Source organism: Ursus maritimus, unplaced genomic scaffold (genome assembly GCF_017311325.1).
Source record: "Ursus maritimus isolate PB19 unplaced genomic scaffold, ASM1731132v1 scaffold_10, whole genome shotgun sequence".
Classification (NCBI taxonomy): domain Eukaryota; kingdom Metazoa; phylum Chordata; class Mammalia; order Carnivora; family Ursidae; genus Ursus; species Ursus maritimus.
In genome coordinates, this window is record NW_024423344.1 from 75,664,307 (window position 1) to 75,680,787 (window position 16,481).

The 16,481-nt window shown below is 41.5% G+C and overlaps 1 protein-coding gene across 1 annotated transcript in view; it reads left to right on the forward strand.

The window, feature by feature from the left end:
* Positions 1-6,125: 6,125 nt before the first annotated feature.
* MYO16 (myosin XVI) overlaps positions 6,126-16,481 on the forward strand; it is a 434,741-nt gene continuing 424,385 nt past the window's right edge. Inside the window, exon 1 of the mRNA XM_040624514.1 lies at positions 6,126-6,381. Coding sequence (XP_040480448.1) covers positions 6,156-6,381 — 226 coding nt within the window. The 5' untranslated portion in view covers positions 6,126-6,155. The remainder of the gene's footprint in view (positions 6,382-16,481) is intronic.

The window sequence follows — 16,481 nt, forward strand, 5'->3', positions numbered from 1 at the left end:
TGTGATGTTCCCATTTGGTTTTGGTGTCAAGCTTATGCTAGTCTCAGAAAATGAGTTGAGGTCATTTCCATTTTTTTGTAGTCTCTAGAAAAATTGGGGGAAAACACAGGTTATCCATTCCTTAAAGGCCTGTGACATCATTTGGGCCATGCTTTTGTATATTTGTTTCATTGTTTTGTAATTAGATTTTTAACAATTAAATCAATGTAATGATTGTAAATCTATTCAAGTTTTCTCTTTCTTCTTGAGTCATTTTTGGTAAGATTTATTTTTTCTGGACATTGTCCATTTCTGGTGTCTTTCTTTGTCTTTGCTCATCCTTTATTCCCTTTCTATCCACTTGAACCCTCATTTTATTATTTTCTTCTTTCTTTTTTGGACTTTCTTTTCTTGTTCTTTCCTACGAAGATGCTGTGGTCACCGATTCTAAGATGAGATTCTTTTCTAACAGGTACATTTAAAGCTGTAGATTTATTTCTTCATACTGTTTTAGTTTCCATCCATGAAATTTTGATGTCGACTTTCCTCAACGGTTGGCTCTAAAAAAAGTATTATGTCCATTAGTTTTCTTCCTTAGATCTGCTTTATTTAGGATCAGCGTTGTGAGTTTCTGAGCATATTGGGAGGCGTGGCTCCATGTCTAGAGTTGATGTCCCGTTCTCAAGTGTGTAAGATAGTGCCTGTATAATTTCAGTTCTAAAGCATTTTTTGAAATTTGCTTTGTGGTCTAAGACACAGTCAACTTCATAAATCATCCATGAATGTCTGTTCCACTGAAAATTGGGTGCAAGTTTCTGTAAATGTCCTTGAGATCAAATTATATGCGCTTTTACCATTTTGTAATTCCCTTTGATCTAGCAGTCGTGGAAGGAGATGCAAAAAACCTCCCACAATGAGTGTGCCATGGCCCCATGAAGGTTTTGGTTCTCAGTGAGATGAAGGTATTTCTGGTAGTTGAACAGCAGAATAATTTCAGGAGCTCATTTTCCTAGTTCCCTTTTTCTTAACTTTATTCTTTATGTTTCTGGTTTGCTACAACATGACACCCTGAGATCATGGCACAATGCGTGGGGCCCTCCAAGACCAAAGCATGGAGCTCCTAATTTTTTAACTAGGTGTTCTATAACTATTTCTGAATATAGATCTTTGCTTTTTCCTTGATGTATTTTATTTGCTGGCTCTCAAATTTTGTTATATAAAGATACATGTTTGTTGAGCAAGGATTTCTGGCTATGTTAAATGTCTCTAAATTTTTATCTAGAATTGCAGCAGAGCCATATACATTGCCCCCCCCCCCAAAGGAGTAATAGGGTAGATCAAGTAATCCAGTACTATCGTGAACTTGGCTACACTGGGACAGTCCAGATAATTTTGTGAGGAAGAGCAATTAGATGAGAAGTACGGTGCTATTGTGCATTTCTGGAAGAGCAGAAGTAATAAACATCTGTTATCTACTATATGTTGAGTGCTCGGTCAAGTTTTAGTAATACAGATGATATTTCTGCCAGCAATTTAATTAAACAGTTTCATTAACAACAACAACAACAACAAAATATTTAATATCTACTATTCCAGATGCTGAGAACAAGTAGTGGATGAAATAGTCCAAGTTCCTGCTTTTTATAGATAAATAAGGAAATATATGGTGTAAGTATTTTAATAAACAGCATCAGTATGAGTATAGTATACATTCTAAGTATAATGATTGATATTGTAGAAACATAATTCAGGGTGATAAATACTAAAGAGGACAATAAAGCAAGAAATAGAAATTGGAAGTATTGTTAGGGAACATTTGCAAGTAGAGATAAAGGGGCCCATGAAAGCTTCATGAAGGAGATTTTGAGAGGAGACCTGGAGGAATGGAGGATGCTAACCATATGGTCTCTCACCATTGAAGGGATGAGTGTTCCAGGCACTGGGAACAGCAGGTTCAAAGACCTTGTGCCTGGAACATTCCTGGTGCCTAGTAGAATCAGAAAGAACATAAAAGGGAGAGAGAGCTCTCCATATGACACATTCCCTTCTCTTTGGTTCTCTTAACATATCCCATCTATACAATAGTTGGGACACACAGATCCTCTTAATATATTCCTAATAAAAATAATTACCATTCATTGAGTACTTACTTTGTGTCAGACATGTTTTGCAAACTATCTCCTATTTTTTACATATCCCGGCAAATTTGAAATATTATCTCCTTTTTGTATATTTAAAAAAAAATCTTAGAAGTATTGAATATTTCACCCCAGGTCATAAATAGAAAATATGATATCTAATATCAGAACTCATTTTTTCCCTGTTTTTTCTGTTATTTAACATTACCTTCTGCAAGTGAATGATTTTGGTGATTGAGAAATTAAAGCATATGGTCTCTTGTCTTCCTTTGATGACTCAAACTACAGCTTGGTTAAGTCATTTAAACATCCCAGGGCGCCTGGGTGGCTCAGTCGATTAAGTGTCCGCCTTTGGCCCAGGTCATGATCCCAGGATCCTGGGGTTGAGTCCCACATCGGGCTCTCTGCTCAGAGTGGAGTCTGCTTCTCTCTCTCTGCTGCTCATGCTCTCTCTCTCTCTCATGCTCTCTCTTTCTGTCTCTCAAATAAATAAATAAAATCTTCAAAAAAAATCCTGGAGAAAGACTTTTATATATTTATTATATATATATATATATGCATATTATGTATATATATGATATATGGATAGAAATATATACTGATGGTTATAGTTATAGTTTTTCTCTCTCGAGAAGTGGGTAATTTTTGATGCTATCTGCTTCAGTCACACTTTGGAAGTCTTGCTGGAATATCTTTTGCTGAATAGTTGTTTCTGATGTGTATGAAACCGTGATTCTGCGTGGTGGGCTTGATGGACTAATTGCTCTGAAGCTGGCCTGCCCTGCCTTGGGGAGAGTACCTCTTCCCATCTTTTTGTTTAGTGATGTGACATTGGTAGCTTGAAGCTGACTGTGAGATTTGCACTGTGATCATAGGCAGACCTGACAAATTAAAGATTCCACTCCCACTCTGTCAAAAATTTGCTAGAACCCCACTTGGTAGGTAGTAATGGTGTAATCTTATCGTTCAAAAGTCTACAAAAATTTGAATGTTCCCTTGATCATCCCTCAACACTGTGAAGACAAAAGAAACATTTCTAGTTAGGGTGTTGTTAATTTTTTAAGAGTTAAAACCCAAAACATCAGTGCGTAAATACAGTAGAAGTTCATTTCTTTCTCAGATGCAAAGTTGAGAGAAGGGCTAGTTGGTGGAGTGTGCTCCGAGCAGCAGTGGAGAGACTGAGGCTCTCTGACACGTGGCCATATTTGCCGTGTGGCTTCCACAGCCGCCATGCTCTTGGGCAGCAAGCTGTAAGGGGGATAGAACATGATAAAATGCATGTGAGCATTTTTTGTGAGCTAGCCCTGGGAAGCTCAAAAATGACATCCACTCATGGATCTACGGAGAAAGGACAACTGGTCTCCCCTCGTCAGTCGCTGCCACAGTAATGCAGATATGCTCTTTTACTATAAATGTGTCCTGCCTGATGAGCTCATATATTATTGTGAGAATGTGAGAATGAGGTTCATATAATGTTGAAGTTGTGTTAGTTCATGTGTGGCTTTTTCTAGGCCAAGAGAGCCAAAATAGCAGGAAAGAATTACAGTTGTTGACCAGGGAAAAGTCTTCAGTTCAGGAGCAGGGCCGGCAAAACCCTGTCAACTCTCCCACGAGACGGCTGAAAGCCAGTGCCTGCCCAGGACCCCCGTCCCAGGGGTGCAAACCAGCCTTGCCCAGCTCAGACTCATGTACTTCCTCTTCAGCCTTAACCACCTGCCTGTCTGGCCTGTCCACATTGTCCCCTGAGGTGTTAATGACTGTTACTCTTAGCGCCCCGGTGACCAAGTTCCACAGGTTTTGGGTAGACTGCCTCAAAACTACGTTTCCCATACCTACGTTATTTTTAGTGTGGTGTCTTACAGATTGCCTATCCATGACATAGCTGCCCCGCCCGTAACTAGACAAAAAGAAAGTCACAGCGCCCGGGACGTGTTTAGAACGTAAAATAAACGAAAGTTAAGACCATTTAAAATCAAAGCACGGGGAATGATTTAACAAGAAAATATGTTAAAAATTAATATTTTATACATGTAGGGATTTGAAATTTAATAGCCTTGGCATCTAATCACAAGGGAATTCATTTATGAACATCCCTCCATGCTCCTTTTTGACAGACTGAGAGGGTTGCTAGATGAATCATGAGCTGTCACTGCAGACTCCTTAAGAGTTAACTGAAAATTTCTCAATAAGGTTTTTCTTAGGAGCCAAACGCCAGAGGACTGTTGTGTTTATTAAGTTGTCCTCCACCTTCGACCGCGCGCTCCTTAGCGGGTGACGCTCTCTGATGTCATTGGCTTTACCTCTTCAGGTTTCCCGGTGGTTCCATTGATTCCCTGGGCACCTGCTCACACACCAGGGAAGTCATGGCAGCCACCGTGTCCTGGGAACCCAAGTGCAGTTTTCTGAACAGACTGGAAAGCAGAAGATGTTTCCTGCCATTATTAATGAGCTCTCACAGATGATCTGCTGTGATCACGGCTTGTATCGCCCAGACAGACTTCAGAGTGATTTGTTGATTTCACAACTGCCGCTGTGTCTTTGTGTTTGGGTCACTGGAAAGGGAACGTTTTATATGTAGTTATGTGATGCTATTCACATCACTCTGACAAATACTTATGAGCATTTTTAATGAAAATATAGGATTCTTAAATGTTGTCAAATGCTAACGAACAACCAGAAAAAAATTTCCCAGCTCTGCTTCCTTCCCCACCTCCCCGCCCATTATATGTATTAATTATCTGGCTATAGAGAGTCACTGTCTCTTATTCTCTTTTTTCTTGAGCCTTTATGGAACATTTGTGACTGTCATATAATCACCTCTTTGGTCTTGGACAAGTCATAGCCTCTCTCAACTTCGTTTTCTTCACTTGTGAAAGAGAGGTGGTCTGGCCTGGTGGTTGTGCGAATAACACTTTGCAAAGCGTCAAGTGATACAGAAGTTGAAACTGCCTTGTCACAACGTGGTGTCCTTTCAAAGGAGTTGGGCACCTCTCAGAAGATGAAGCAGCAGTGCCCTTTCAGAGTGATCTTTCCAGATACAGCATATGGTCAACCACATTTGGGGGCTTGCATAGTTACTTTCACTTGCTTGAGACTTCCATCATAAATATCTGAAGAGAAGAACATACAAACTATTCTCTGAACCTGTGAGTTCGATTCTCAAATTTTCAGTGTTCTAATGTCAATCTTCTGCCAGTAGTAAAATTTTAATCTAGTGGTAGATGTATGAGCTTGTACATTTCCATTACAGGGGTTTTGGGTAGTGTTTCTAAGGAATATCGTGTTGAAAGAAAGTGAAGATTTTCAGTTTCAGGACAGAGAATTCAGTCTGTTAATCACTGTATTAATAAAACAGACCACAACAGCAACAATTCTATCCATGATTTTGTATTGCCAGGAGAAAAATCTGTTTCATTGTTCAACCATTATTAGGTCTCTTAGAAATGAATGTTACCAATCCCTAGGAAAAGTGTTCAGCAGTATATTGTGGAAATAATCACAGTGTCACATAAACAGTTGATAGCCTACATAGGTTCTGTTACATTAGATAAGAAGGGTCATCGGGATATACAAAACTGATTTTATTAGGGTGTGCTGAAAGACTTGGAATGGCTTTCTGCCAAAATTTAACAAACAAATTTTAGTTGGCGTCTTTCAGTGAAGGAATTTTAATGCATCTGTAGAACTTTTCAGCCTTTGGTGCAGATTTTAAAAAAATAAGAAAGGATGGTGTTTGCTAATGATTAAATTGCACAAAATCACACCTCTAGCTCTAATTTAATTATATATTTTATTACCATGCGATGTTGAGTAAGACATCAGCTCTCTTTGCCTCTGTCCCCATCTGTGAGCTGGCCTTTGCCATTTGCATGTCAAGTATAAAGAGCAATGAGTGAGTTTCTGGGTTCTGTGCTGCGCAATAGGGAATCAAGTACGCTCTGTCGTGCCCTCTATTGTCGTAATAAGGGGTCTAGTGATGTTCTCACTGTGCTTCTTGCAGGTTGCTTTCAGCTATGCAACGTTTTTCGAACCCATGAAATGGAAATTGACCAGTGCTTGCTGGAGTCCCTTCCCCTCGGCCAGCGACAGAGGCTGGTGAAGCGCATGCGTTGTGAGCAGATCAAAGCCTACTATGAAAGAGAGAAGGCTTTTCAGAAGCAGGAAGGATTCCTGAAAAAGCTGAAGCATGGGAAGAATCAAAAAGTTCACTTTAACCTTGCCGACATGATACAGGATGCAATTATCCACCACGATGACAAAGAAGGTACGTGGCACAAAAGTTTTCCAATATGGGTTTGCATGGTTTTTGTTTGTTGTTTCCTGGTGGGGAGATGAAGGATAGTATTTCTTTTAAGTGTTAGGGGTATTTTTTAAAAAAAGATCTGAAATAGTCAAGGAAAAACCCTCTTTTGAAAGAATTAAAACTTCCAAGTCTAGTACAGATGAACAAAATGCAAAATTTTGGTAAAATTATTGTAGTATTCTTTAAAGAATTATCTACCTGGAAAGCATGTGATTTCCTTGTAAATTGTTCATTCAAATTTTTAATGAAACTTTTTTCCCAATGAAATCGTTTCCTTTGATGATGAGATCGTGTTGCAAAATTCATTATTATCTCATTTTGAATTCATGGATAGAAATACCATAGGAATAGGAATTAGCTACCGTTTTATTAGTCTCATCCTACTTGGAGCTGTTCATTTCATAGCCATCCCCTGTGTGGAGCTGTAAGCACCTCCAGGGGCAGAGACGCTCTCAGCCAGTTTCACCGCCCCCTCTTGCCCCTCCCAGTACCTTCCAGTGGTGTTGAGTTAAAGACAGAAGCAATTTGTCCATGTTCACCAGGCAGTTGTTGTTGGAGCAAGTCTAAATTAGAATGCGGGAAGATATAAACCCTATATTGATTTAAAAGCCATGCAACAACAAAGAGATTATTTGCAAAGTTTTAAAATCTCTTATGTAAAATATCGACAGGACAAATAATGCCTACGTTAGGGTTTAAAAAATGAAGAATAGTAAAATAATAAACTCCGAGACCAAGAGGAACCATTTAATATATGGATAATAATATATATTCTATATTATAACATTTGGCGAAAACGTTGAAGTCATAAAATCTGAATTAATCCTGATGTAGGCATGTCACTTGCGTGATCAAGAGCAGGAGGAGATAGGAGTCCTGTCTTCAGAAAACCTCTAGTCTAAGTAGAGAGGGAAAAAATCCCCACAAGAAAGTAGAAAACAGTTCGTAGAAATGAAGTCTGGTAGAACGGGAAGAGTTGGGCAGGAGAATGTGGTTTTCGAGGGCTCCGAAGGAAGCTCTGTCAGCAGAGAGGAAAGCACACGGAGGCAGTGCGGTGAACAGCCGCCCAGCGTGAGTGCGGGCGTGGAATATGTCTGGGGGACCGGGGGTGGGGGGTGGGGGGTTGGCTGCTAAGCTGGCGATACTGTGGATACCTCAAGCCCTACCCCTGAAGCAGAATGCCACGGCAGCCACTCTGGTTCCTCAGAAGAAGATGCATACGCCGCAAATAGCGTCTCGCAAAGATTAATCAGGGATGTGTATCTGTAGGATGGATGGAAGGATAAGGATAAGAACCAGAGGCAAAGATGCCGACTAAGATTTCAACGACGAAACTTCAGGGTTAGAGTGAGCTGGCTTGGGATAGTAGCCACGGGGATTGCAACAAAAGAACGAACCCAGCGGCCGTATTCCATGGGAAAAATGCCTTAATTTATCAAATATTTATTGAGTTTTTATTATGGGCTAGGCAGCTGTGAATGATTGAGACAAAAGCTCTATCTCTCTGATGCCCCACTGTCTGGTGTGTGACCACAAACAATAAGATAAAGTTGGATGCGTAGCGTGGGGGTAATGGAAGGAAGGAGGGAGACCGCCAGAGGGAGGTGGGGAGTTAAGCAAATGGATATCTGAGGAGGAGGATTTCAGGTGAGTCCAGAGCTGTGAAGGGAGCATCCCACCCTGTGGGAGGAACCAGTGTGAATAAATGGGGAGGACAGAAGGCAAGAAGCCAGCATGGAGGGGCTGGAATGGGCATGGGAAGGATTCCGGGTTTCGTGCTCAATGAGTCCAGAAGCCACTGGGGGTCTTGAGTAGAAGAGAGAGCTGGTATCACTTGTGAGGGAATAGGACCAGCCTGGCTGCTACATTCTGACTTGAATGAAGAATTGTGAGGGCAGAAGCAGGGAAACTGGTTGGGAGGCTCTGTCAGGAAGCTGGGTGTGGAATGATGGTGGCTTGGACCAAAGCGGAGCGAGGGTGTGGTGAGAAACAGTCAATTTGGGCATATACTTTCAGGATAGAGCTGACAAGAATTGCTGATGGATGGGTGAGAGGGAGTGTATCAGTTTGTACTGCTACCATAATGAAGTGTGTAGTTGCGAAGGGTGTGAATGTATCCTCTTATAGTTCTGGTCAGAAGTCCATGGTGGGTCCCACTGGGCTGAAATCCAGGTATGATCAGGCTGTGATGCTTTTGAAGGTTCTAGGTGAGGATTGCTTTCCTTGACTTGTCCATTTTCTAGAAGCTGTAACATTCCCTCAACCCTAGATGCTTCCTCCATCTTCAGAGTCGGCAAGTATAGATGGAGTGTCTCTCTCATGCTTGGAATTTCTCCTGCTTCTTTCTCTGTCCTTGCATCTCTCTGACCAAATCTTTTGCTGCCTTCTTCCACCTTAAAGGCCCATGTGATTTAGGGGCCATGGGCTCACTTGGATCATTTTGGATAATCTCCCTATGGAAAGTCAGCTCACTGGCCACCTTAATTCCTTTCCCCAGACACTGTATCATATTCAGAGGCATGACGCCAAGGGCGAAATTAGGGAAGCCAGATCCTACAGACTCAAGGAGCACACCAACTTTGTTCTGGCTCAAACCACTAGGCGGATGACATGTTATTAACAGAGTTAGGGATGCAGCTAGGAGGTCAGATTAGGAAGGGGTGTCATGCTGGCTGGAGATACAAATGGGAGACAGATGAGCATATAAGCATATGGGCATCAAAAGCCCAAAAACTATGTATCATTTGGGGATTTAGTGTAGATAAAAATATAAGAAGCTCAGGAACTGAGTCCCAAGGAGCTCCAATATTAAGAATTCAGAAATGAGGTAGAACTACCAGGAGGAACAAAGAAAGGAGGAACATGAGGTGGGGGAGTGTCCTGGAAGCTAAGTGATGAGAACTTCTCAAGGAGAATTGTGATTGACTGCTGAAGTGTTCAGTCATGGGGGTGGAGACAGAATGGACCTTTGCATTCAGAAGTACAGAGGTTATCAGTTCTGGTGAATTTTTGGGAGCAAAAAGCTAGTGGATAGCGATGGAGACAGAGTGGGCAAACAGATATGGACACAGACTATGGAGAACTCTTGAAGGAAGTTGTTTTTTTTTTTTTTTTTTTTTTTTAAAGATTTTATTTATTTATTCGACAGAGATAGAGACAGCCAGAGAGAGAGGGAACACAAGCAGGGGGAGTGGGAGAGGAAGAAGCAGGCTCATAGCGGAGGAGCCTGATGTGGGGCTCGATCCCAGAACGCTGGGACCACGCCCTGAGCCGAAGGCAGACGCTTAACCGCTGTGCCACCCAGGCGCCCCTGAAGGAAGTTTTATGTTGAGAGGAGAGACGGTAGGGCAACTACTGAGGGAAAAGAAATAAAGAGAACTTTTTAAGGATGGGAGAAATAATAGCATGTGTGTATGTGGAAACAAATCATGTGTTTGGGAGGGAAAAACTGCTGGCACGGAAGTAAAGGAGGAAAGTCACTGGAGCAAGGGCTTTGAGAATGCCCATGCTTGTGAGATCTGGTCCTTACCTGGAGGGTTTGGTCTTGCTAATTTTATGTGTAATTCCAGTATCTCGGCTCTGCCCATAGACATTCTGATTCAGCCAGGGTAGTTTTCCAGTGTGCCTCCAGGGCTGTGCTGTGCAGACCGGGTTGAGGACCTCCCACTGAGGGCAGTGGAAGAAGAGATGGAGACAAATGGCGGCTGTGATGATGGCAACTTAATGGCGGCTGTCTTACACCTCCAGCACTTACTGATGACAGAACCTTGGCTGGCAGAGAAGAGGGAGGATGGGGAGAAGGGTTTGCAGCTCTAGGAAAGAGGAGAACATGTACACGTGAGAGAATAAATGGACCAGGGCAATCTGGTATGAAAAAAAGGACTTACCGATAGAATGAGATATAAAAAAACAGAAACAGAAGGACCACATGTGACTCAAAGTTTTCAGAAATGGGTTGGGGCTCAACGGGGAGCCTGCTTCTCCTTCTCCCTCTGCCTGCTGCTCCCCTGCTTGTACTTTATCTGTCAAATAAATAAATAAAAATCTTAAAAAAAAAAAGTGGGTTGGCAGGGCCTCTCCACTCATGGGTCCTTATTCTTAGCTATTTGCTTTTCTACCCTAAAATTTTCCTCTAGCTTTTAGAGCACAGTTTATCCCCACTTGGTCTGCACACATTCCACTTCTATACACAGATAAAACCAGTTTTTATGGAATATAATGTAACCTCATCACTAGGCACTCAGATTTCTCGCGTACTTGAAATCACTTGTTAACCGCCAATGCCTGGTCAGGACCCGTCGACACCGATTTTTCAGGGGAGTACATGACCGTGAAGTACGAGTAGCAGGTTGTTTATATATGAACATTGATATAAAGGTACCAGAATCTAAGCAAGCTGTCAGATTGGATCTTTCAACTCAGAAGAAGCAAGGAGTAATTTTTTTTGTTTGAATAGTCCATGATTTATTATGAGTTAGGTTTAATTTTTTAAATTTTTTATATTTTTAAAGATTTATTTTTTTATTTTGAGAGAGCACTGGGTGGAGGGGGAAGGGCAGAGGGAGAAGGAGAGAGAGAATCTTCAGCAGACTCCGAGCTGAGCGCAGAGCCCGAAGTGGGGCTCGATCTCAAGGCCCTGGAATCATGACCTGAGCTGAAATCAAGAGTCGGACACTTAACCGCCTAAGCCACCCAGGCGCCTCTTGAGTTGGGTTTTATTGAAGAAATTGCTTTTGGAATTGCAACGGAGAGAATGAACTGGTCAGTAAAATTCCCTGTTTTTCTCGGTGTAATGACCAACAGAGTGATGCGGACAATTGGAAGCAGAAGAAAAAAATTGCACACATACACACACATGCACAAAATGTTCGTTACACTCTTGCTAAACACAACAAGCCATAATAAACCCTTCGTATATACTGTCTTGTTTATTCTTTATGACAGAAATTACACAAAAAATTTTCAAAAGATTCTTAGAGAAGAATGTCTTCAGAAGCACATCTTGTGTCACTTTTTTACTCCTAGGAAATAGTTTCTATTACTAATGGAGGCAAAGATGATGTTTAGTCACTAAGATCAGCATCAAATGACGAAGAAATAGTTCAATGACTCTTAGAACTCAACACAAGAGTTTGAATTTCTCTATTATTAAAAGTGTAAGTACATCATTGCGATGTTACGTTAAGATATTTCTCCACTGAGGGACCTTAGCTTGAGTTGCCTTAACAAAATGCTATAGACCGGGGACTTCAACAACAAACATTTATTTCTCAGAGTTCTGGAATTTGGATATCCAAGATCAAGATGTCACCAGATCTGGTTGTTAGTGAACGTACTCTTCCTGCCTCCTGGTAGATAGCCACCCTATCCTTGTATCCTCATGTGGTGGAGAGAGGAAGCTCTGGTCTCTTCCTCTTGTAAAGGTCCTAATCCCATCATGGAGGCTACACCCTCACAATGTCATCTAGCCCTAATTTCTTCCCAAAGCCCCCAACTCCTGATATCATCACTGAGGTTAAGGGCTTCAATATATGGATTTGGGAGGGGCACAGAAATTCCATCCATAGCAGGTAACATACTACTTCTATAATGGGAGCTGATTTAAGTATGAACAAATGGAATAGTACTTTTTTTTGAGTCTCTCATCTACTTTGGAAACTCCCACATGAGTACCAATAGACCTCACTGTTTCAGAGGAAAAGTTTTAATTTCTTGCAAATTTAAAAAATTTAATTGCATTGAAAAGGCAAGCAGTCTCTTTAGAGGCATTATACTCTCTCTAGCCTAGGTTTTACTTCTGGAAAAGTATCCAGGAAAAAGTGTTTATACTACTCAAATAGTGAAATGTACATGTTTATAAAATTGAGGAAGTAAAACATATTGCCATAGAACAGCCTTTTTCCATTTAAATTTAAATCATTATTTCCATTTAAATTATCATTTCAGACTTTGTAGATTCTATCTTTGTGTAAATAATTTCATTTTCTTTCTTATTTCCAAGTACTTTCTTTGGCTGAGTATAAAGAATCAAATATACTTTTCCAAAGGACAACATATTATTCATGCTAAGGTTTGTATTATATCATCGAGAAGCAATTCAGAATTGCTGTTTAATTTTATGAATGTTGCATTTTTGTAATCGTGAATTTAGTATCTTCCGAGCTTTGTTGTTTTCTGGGAGTTGGTGATATTTTAGTGTTAATGTACCGTTTTCATATACTACATCAATCTAAAATGTGTTCACCATTCTTTTCCATCTACAAAAATTTGTTCTAAATTTTGTTTTAGGGCTTTTAATTCACTTATCATCTCCCCAAATTTCCTGCACTCCCTTAATTAAAAAAAAAATTAAATTGTTTTTTTCTTTTGTGGTGAGAGCATTTAACACATCAGCTCCCAGCTTGGCCTTTGGCGGTAAATGAGCTAGACTACCAGCCCCACGAGCTGATTTGCCTTCACTGCCATTTGCAGTCCTTTCTTCCCCTTGTCTGGTTGAGTTCTGCTCACTGTCAAGGGGACGCGGCCAAGAGGTGGGGACAGCCAGAGGTGGGGACAGGCATTCTTTACCCTGTGACCTTTTCCCTCTCTCTCTGCTCAGACTCTCCCTCCCCTTTTTTGGCTACAGTTTAGGAGGACTTATTTATTAACCTACATGCTTAATATTTTCTAAGAGTCTGTTTTATTCCAGCCACACAAAGAACTTCGTAGTTACAGACCTGTAATGTCCAACTCCATTTATATCAGAAGTCGACTCTTAGGAAAAAAAGGAAAAATCAAGTGATAACAGAGTGGGACTCTGTTTCCTTCTCTTGCCTCTCAGACCACTGGCCGCAGTTTCCTTGGAGGGCTAAGGTTAAGGGCCATGGCCTAAGGCTCTGACCCTAACTCTTTCCACTTCCCACTTGTCCTCCCAGGAAGGCTCACCTTTTCCTGTCGCATTCCCTGTCCCCAGCTCCAGTGATTCCCAAATCTGCATTCAGACCTCTCTCCTGAGCTCCAGACCCCACCTTCCCTAACTTGTGACATTCACGGTGAATATCCACCCCCATCTCCTTCCAAAACAAAATTTCTTCTATTCTCTACTTCAGTTAATGTCACCTTCTTGTCCTTCTGGCCCAGAAGTCTTAAAGTTGTGCTAATTTAGATACAAATTTGTAAAGTGCTGTTGGTTGTACCTCCCTTGAATAATTCACAGGAAGTATTAACTGCTTGTGTACTATCCTGAGCCCTCTAAGCATATACCTAGAGCGCAGCAGACACCTTTATCCAATACGTATTGAATTATCTATTGACAGGTAGAACATCTTCCCACTTAGAGATTTGTAAGTAAATCATTAGGACCAAGTTTTCTCTCCCCTACCCACCTCTATACACCCCCAGTGTATAGTTTTGGGTCAGAGAATAAATTCACATATCCCTTAAGTGTTTCAACATGAAACATGATAAGAGACGTCCCGTTGACTTAGCGCTTGGGGTACTTAGCCGAGCCCTCTCCTTGCCTTTACTAGACTTGCACAGAGGTTAAAATGGTGAAGTAAGTGATTACTACATAAATGTCTTTATTTTTTTTAAATTTTGTTTTAGTGTCTAGAGTTTAGATGTAAAAAAGGAGCCAATTATGATATTTTCCTTCCTTTATGAAGATGACCCTTCTGTCGTGGCACTCTTTCCCATTGGTGGCTATGGATTTCTACTGAATGCAGCCTCTTTCTGTCTCCCTAACCTCCCCATATCCAGGTGCATAAGTAGGCAATTAGAAAATGTGACAGCCAATAAGATTTAATTTGATCCCTAGAGAAATTGAACCAAGACTGCCACCTTTAGAATAGTGGTCAGACCCACCAAGCAATTCCCCAATCCTGGTTCCCTACCTGCCATTTATTATTAACATAATTGAGTGTGTTGTGTGTTAACTACTCTACAAGGATACATATTTCTAGAACTCAAAATTAGGCATATATCCTTTACCTAGAATGTAGATAGACCCTTCCCAAAAGAGCTGGATTCAACCAATATGAATATCTCATGTATTGGATACTTGGGGTTGGAATGCAAATAGAAAGCATCATCCTGTCTTTAAGGAAGAAGTTGGGGAAAAGAACATTCCCAGTGAAAAGATGAGCAATCTACAGCTGTCTGCATCTCCCGTGTTCTAGATGGTACCAACCCTGGGCAGAGTGAGGGAAATGACAGCTTTATCAGAACCGCTCCTATCTCGTTGACTTGTCAGTGATGGGGGAGCAGAAACGGAATGAATCTCTTCTCATTTGGCAGAGGAGGGCGAGGATTTGGGAGGCAGTCGCTCAGGTAAGATGTCATCCGGGGCAGACACAGGAACGAAAGGACCACTTCTAGATTTTAGAGAACAGGATGAGCTTTTTGATGCCAGACACATGTTCACATCAGAAATCTGGAGGCTAAGGGAGTGTTGCTCATGGACATGCTGAATCCAGCAGCCCAGGGCATTTTTGAATTTCACAGAGAATTTCACAGAGCTCTCTTCGCTGGACTATGTCTTTTCAATGAACGGGTAACAGTTGCTAGGTAATTAAGGGTGCCCGTTTCAAAACCGGTTATAGAATCATAAGGAGTTGGAAATTAAGCACATTTCTGACGGATTCTGTATGAATTTAATGGGGAGCTTGGTATTTCACCAACACCAAATTCATATTCCCAACAAATAGGAATGATTTTAACTGCTTGCTACGCAGTCACGACTTTACCAGGTACTATGAAAATAATTGAAAAAAAAAGAGAGAGAGAGAGAGAGAGAAGTGTGCTTCAAGATACACCGTTCTTTAACAAGCAAACAAACTAGAAATGGATCCATTTAAAAGGAATCGCAATGGGCATTTAGTGGGGTGAGGTCGGGATGAGATGAATCTGGAAGTCTGCTCTGTGGGAAAATTTCCCTTTGGTAGGAGGAGAGAGAGGGGGACTTGTTGGCTGTGAAAAACAGTTTGACTGCAGGGACAGAGGCAGAGAAAAGCAAGGTTCTGATGGGACAGCATCTTGACAGAAGCGTTGCTGGAAGGTGGCACAGCAGTCCTAACTCTGCAGTTGGCAGGACAGGTCCCTACCCCAATGCACTGAGCCGCGCGAGCCTGGCCAGGGCAACTTCTGGGCCTCCCCTGCCTCTCCTGCCGATGAGGGTGAGAGCAAACCTCTCTCAGAAGTGGCTGTGGGGATCAGTCAGAGAGCCTTAGATGACACCTCCTGTCATGTCTTACTCCATGCATACTCAGTGCTTGGAAGGGAATTAGGAGACAGCGTTGGAACAGTCAAGAGTGGCTGGTAAGGACCCTGACTGGCGTGGGGTTCACAGACAACAGCAGTGGGTGTTAATAGGTAGGAATGAACGCGTAATGTTAGGAGTTTTGGGACATCCTGTTATAAATTACGATGAAATAGAAAAAAGACAAGACAGACAGGTAAGCTCAGAGCATGGACACGAACCTGAGATCATGAGAAATAGCAGTACCTTTGGAAATGGATCGAAAGGGGAAGGTTCACATGATTAAGCTGACTGAACATTTTTTTTTACTCTTTTCTGCTAAGGCAATGTGTGTTTTACATATATTAAGTATTACGTATAATGTGTGTTTATATACACACACATATTGTATATGTATACAGCTTTATATACTTAGCATAATATGTGACCATCAGCTCTCTAAGCACTTCACATGCATGGTTTCATTTAACCCCCAAACCACCCCTGGGAGGCGTGTACAGAGCAAAATAGTGTCCTCCTTTATTCCTAGCTGCCTGGAACCTCATTTGATGATAGTCTTTGCAGATGCACTCAAGTGAAGGTGACGTCAATCTTGATGAGGGTGGGTCTTAATCCAAGGACTGGAACCCTCAGAGAAGGAGGGAGTTTGGACCCAGAAACACACTCAGGGGAGGTGGCCATGAGAATAGAAGACAGAGATCTGGGACTGGAGAGGATTATGCTAAGTGAAATAAGTCAAGCAGAGAAAGACCTTTATCATATGGTTTCACTCATTTATGGGACATAAGAAATAGGAAGATGGGTAGGGGAAGGAAGGGAAGAAGAA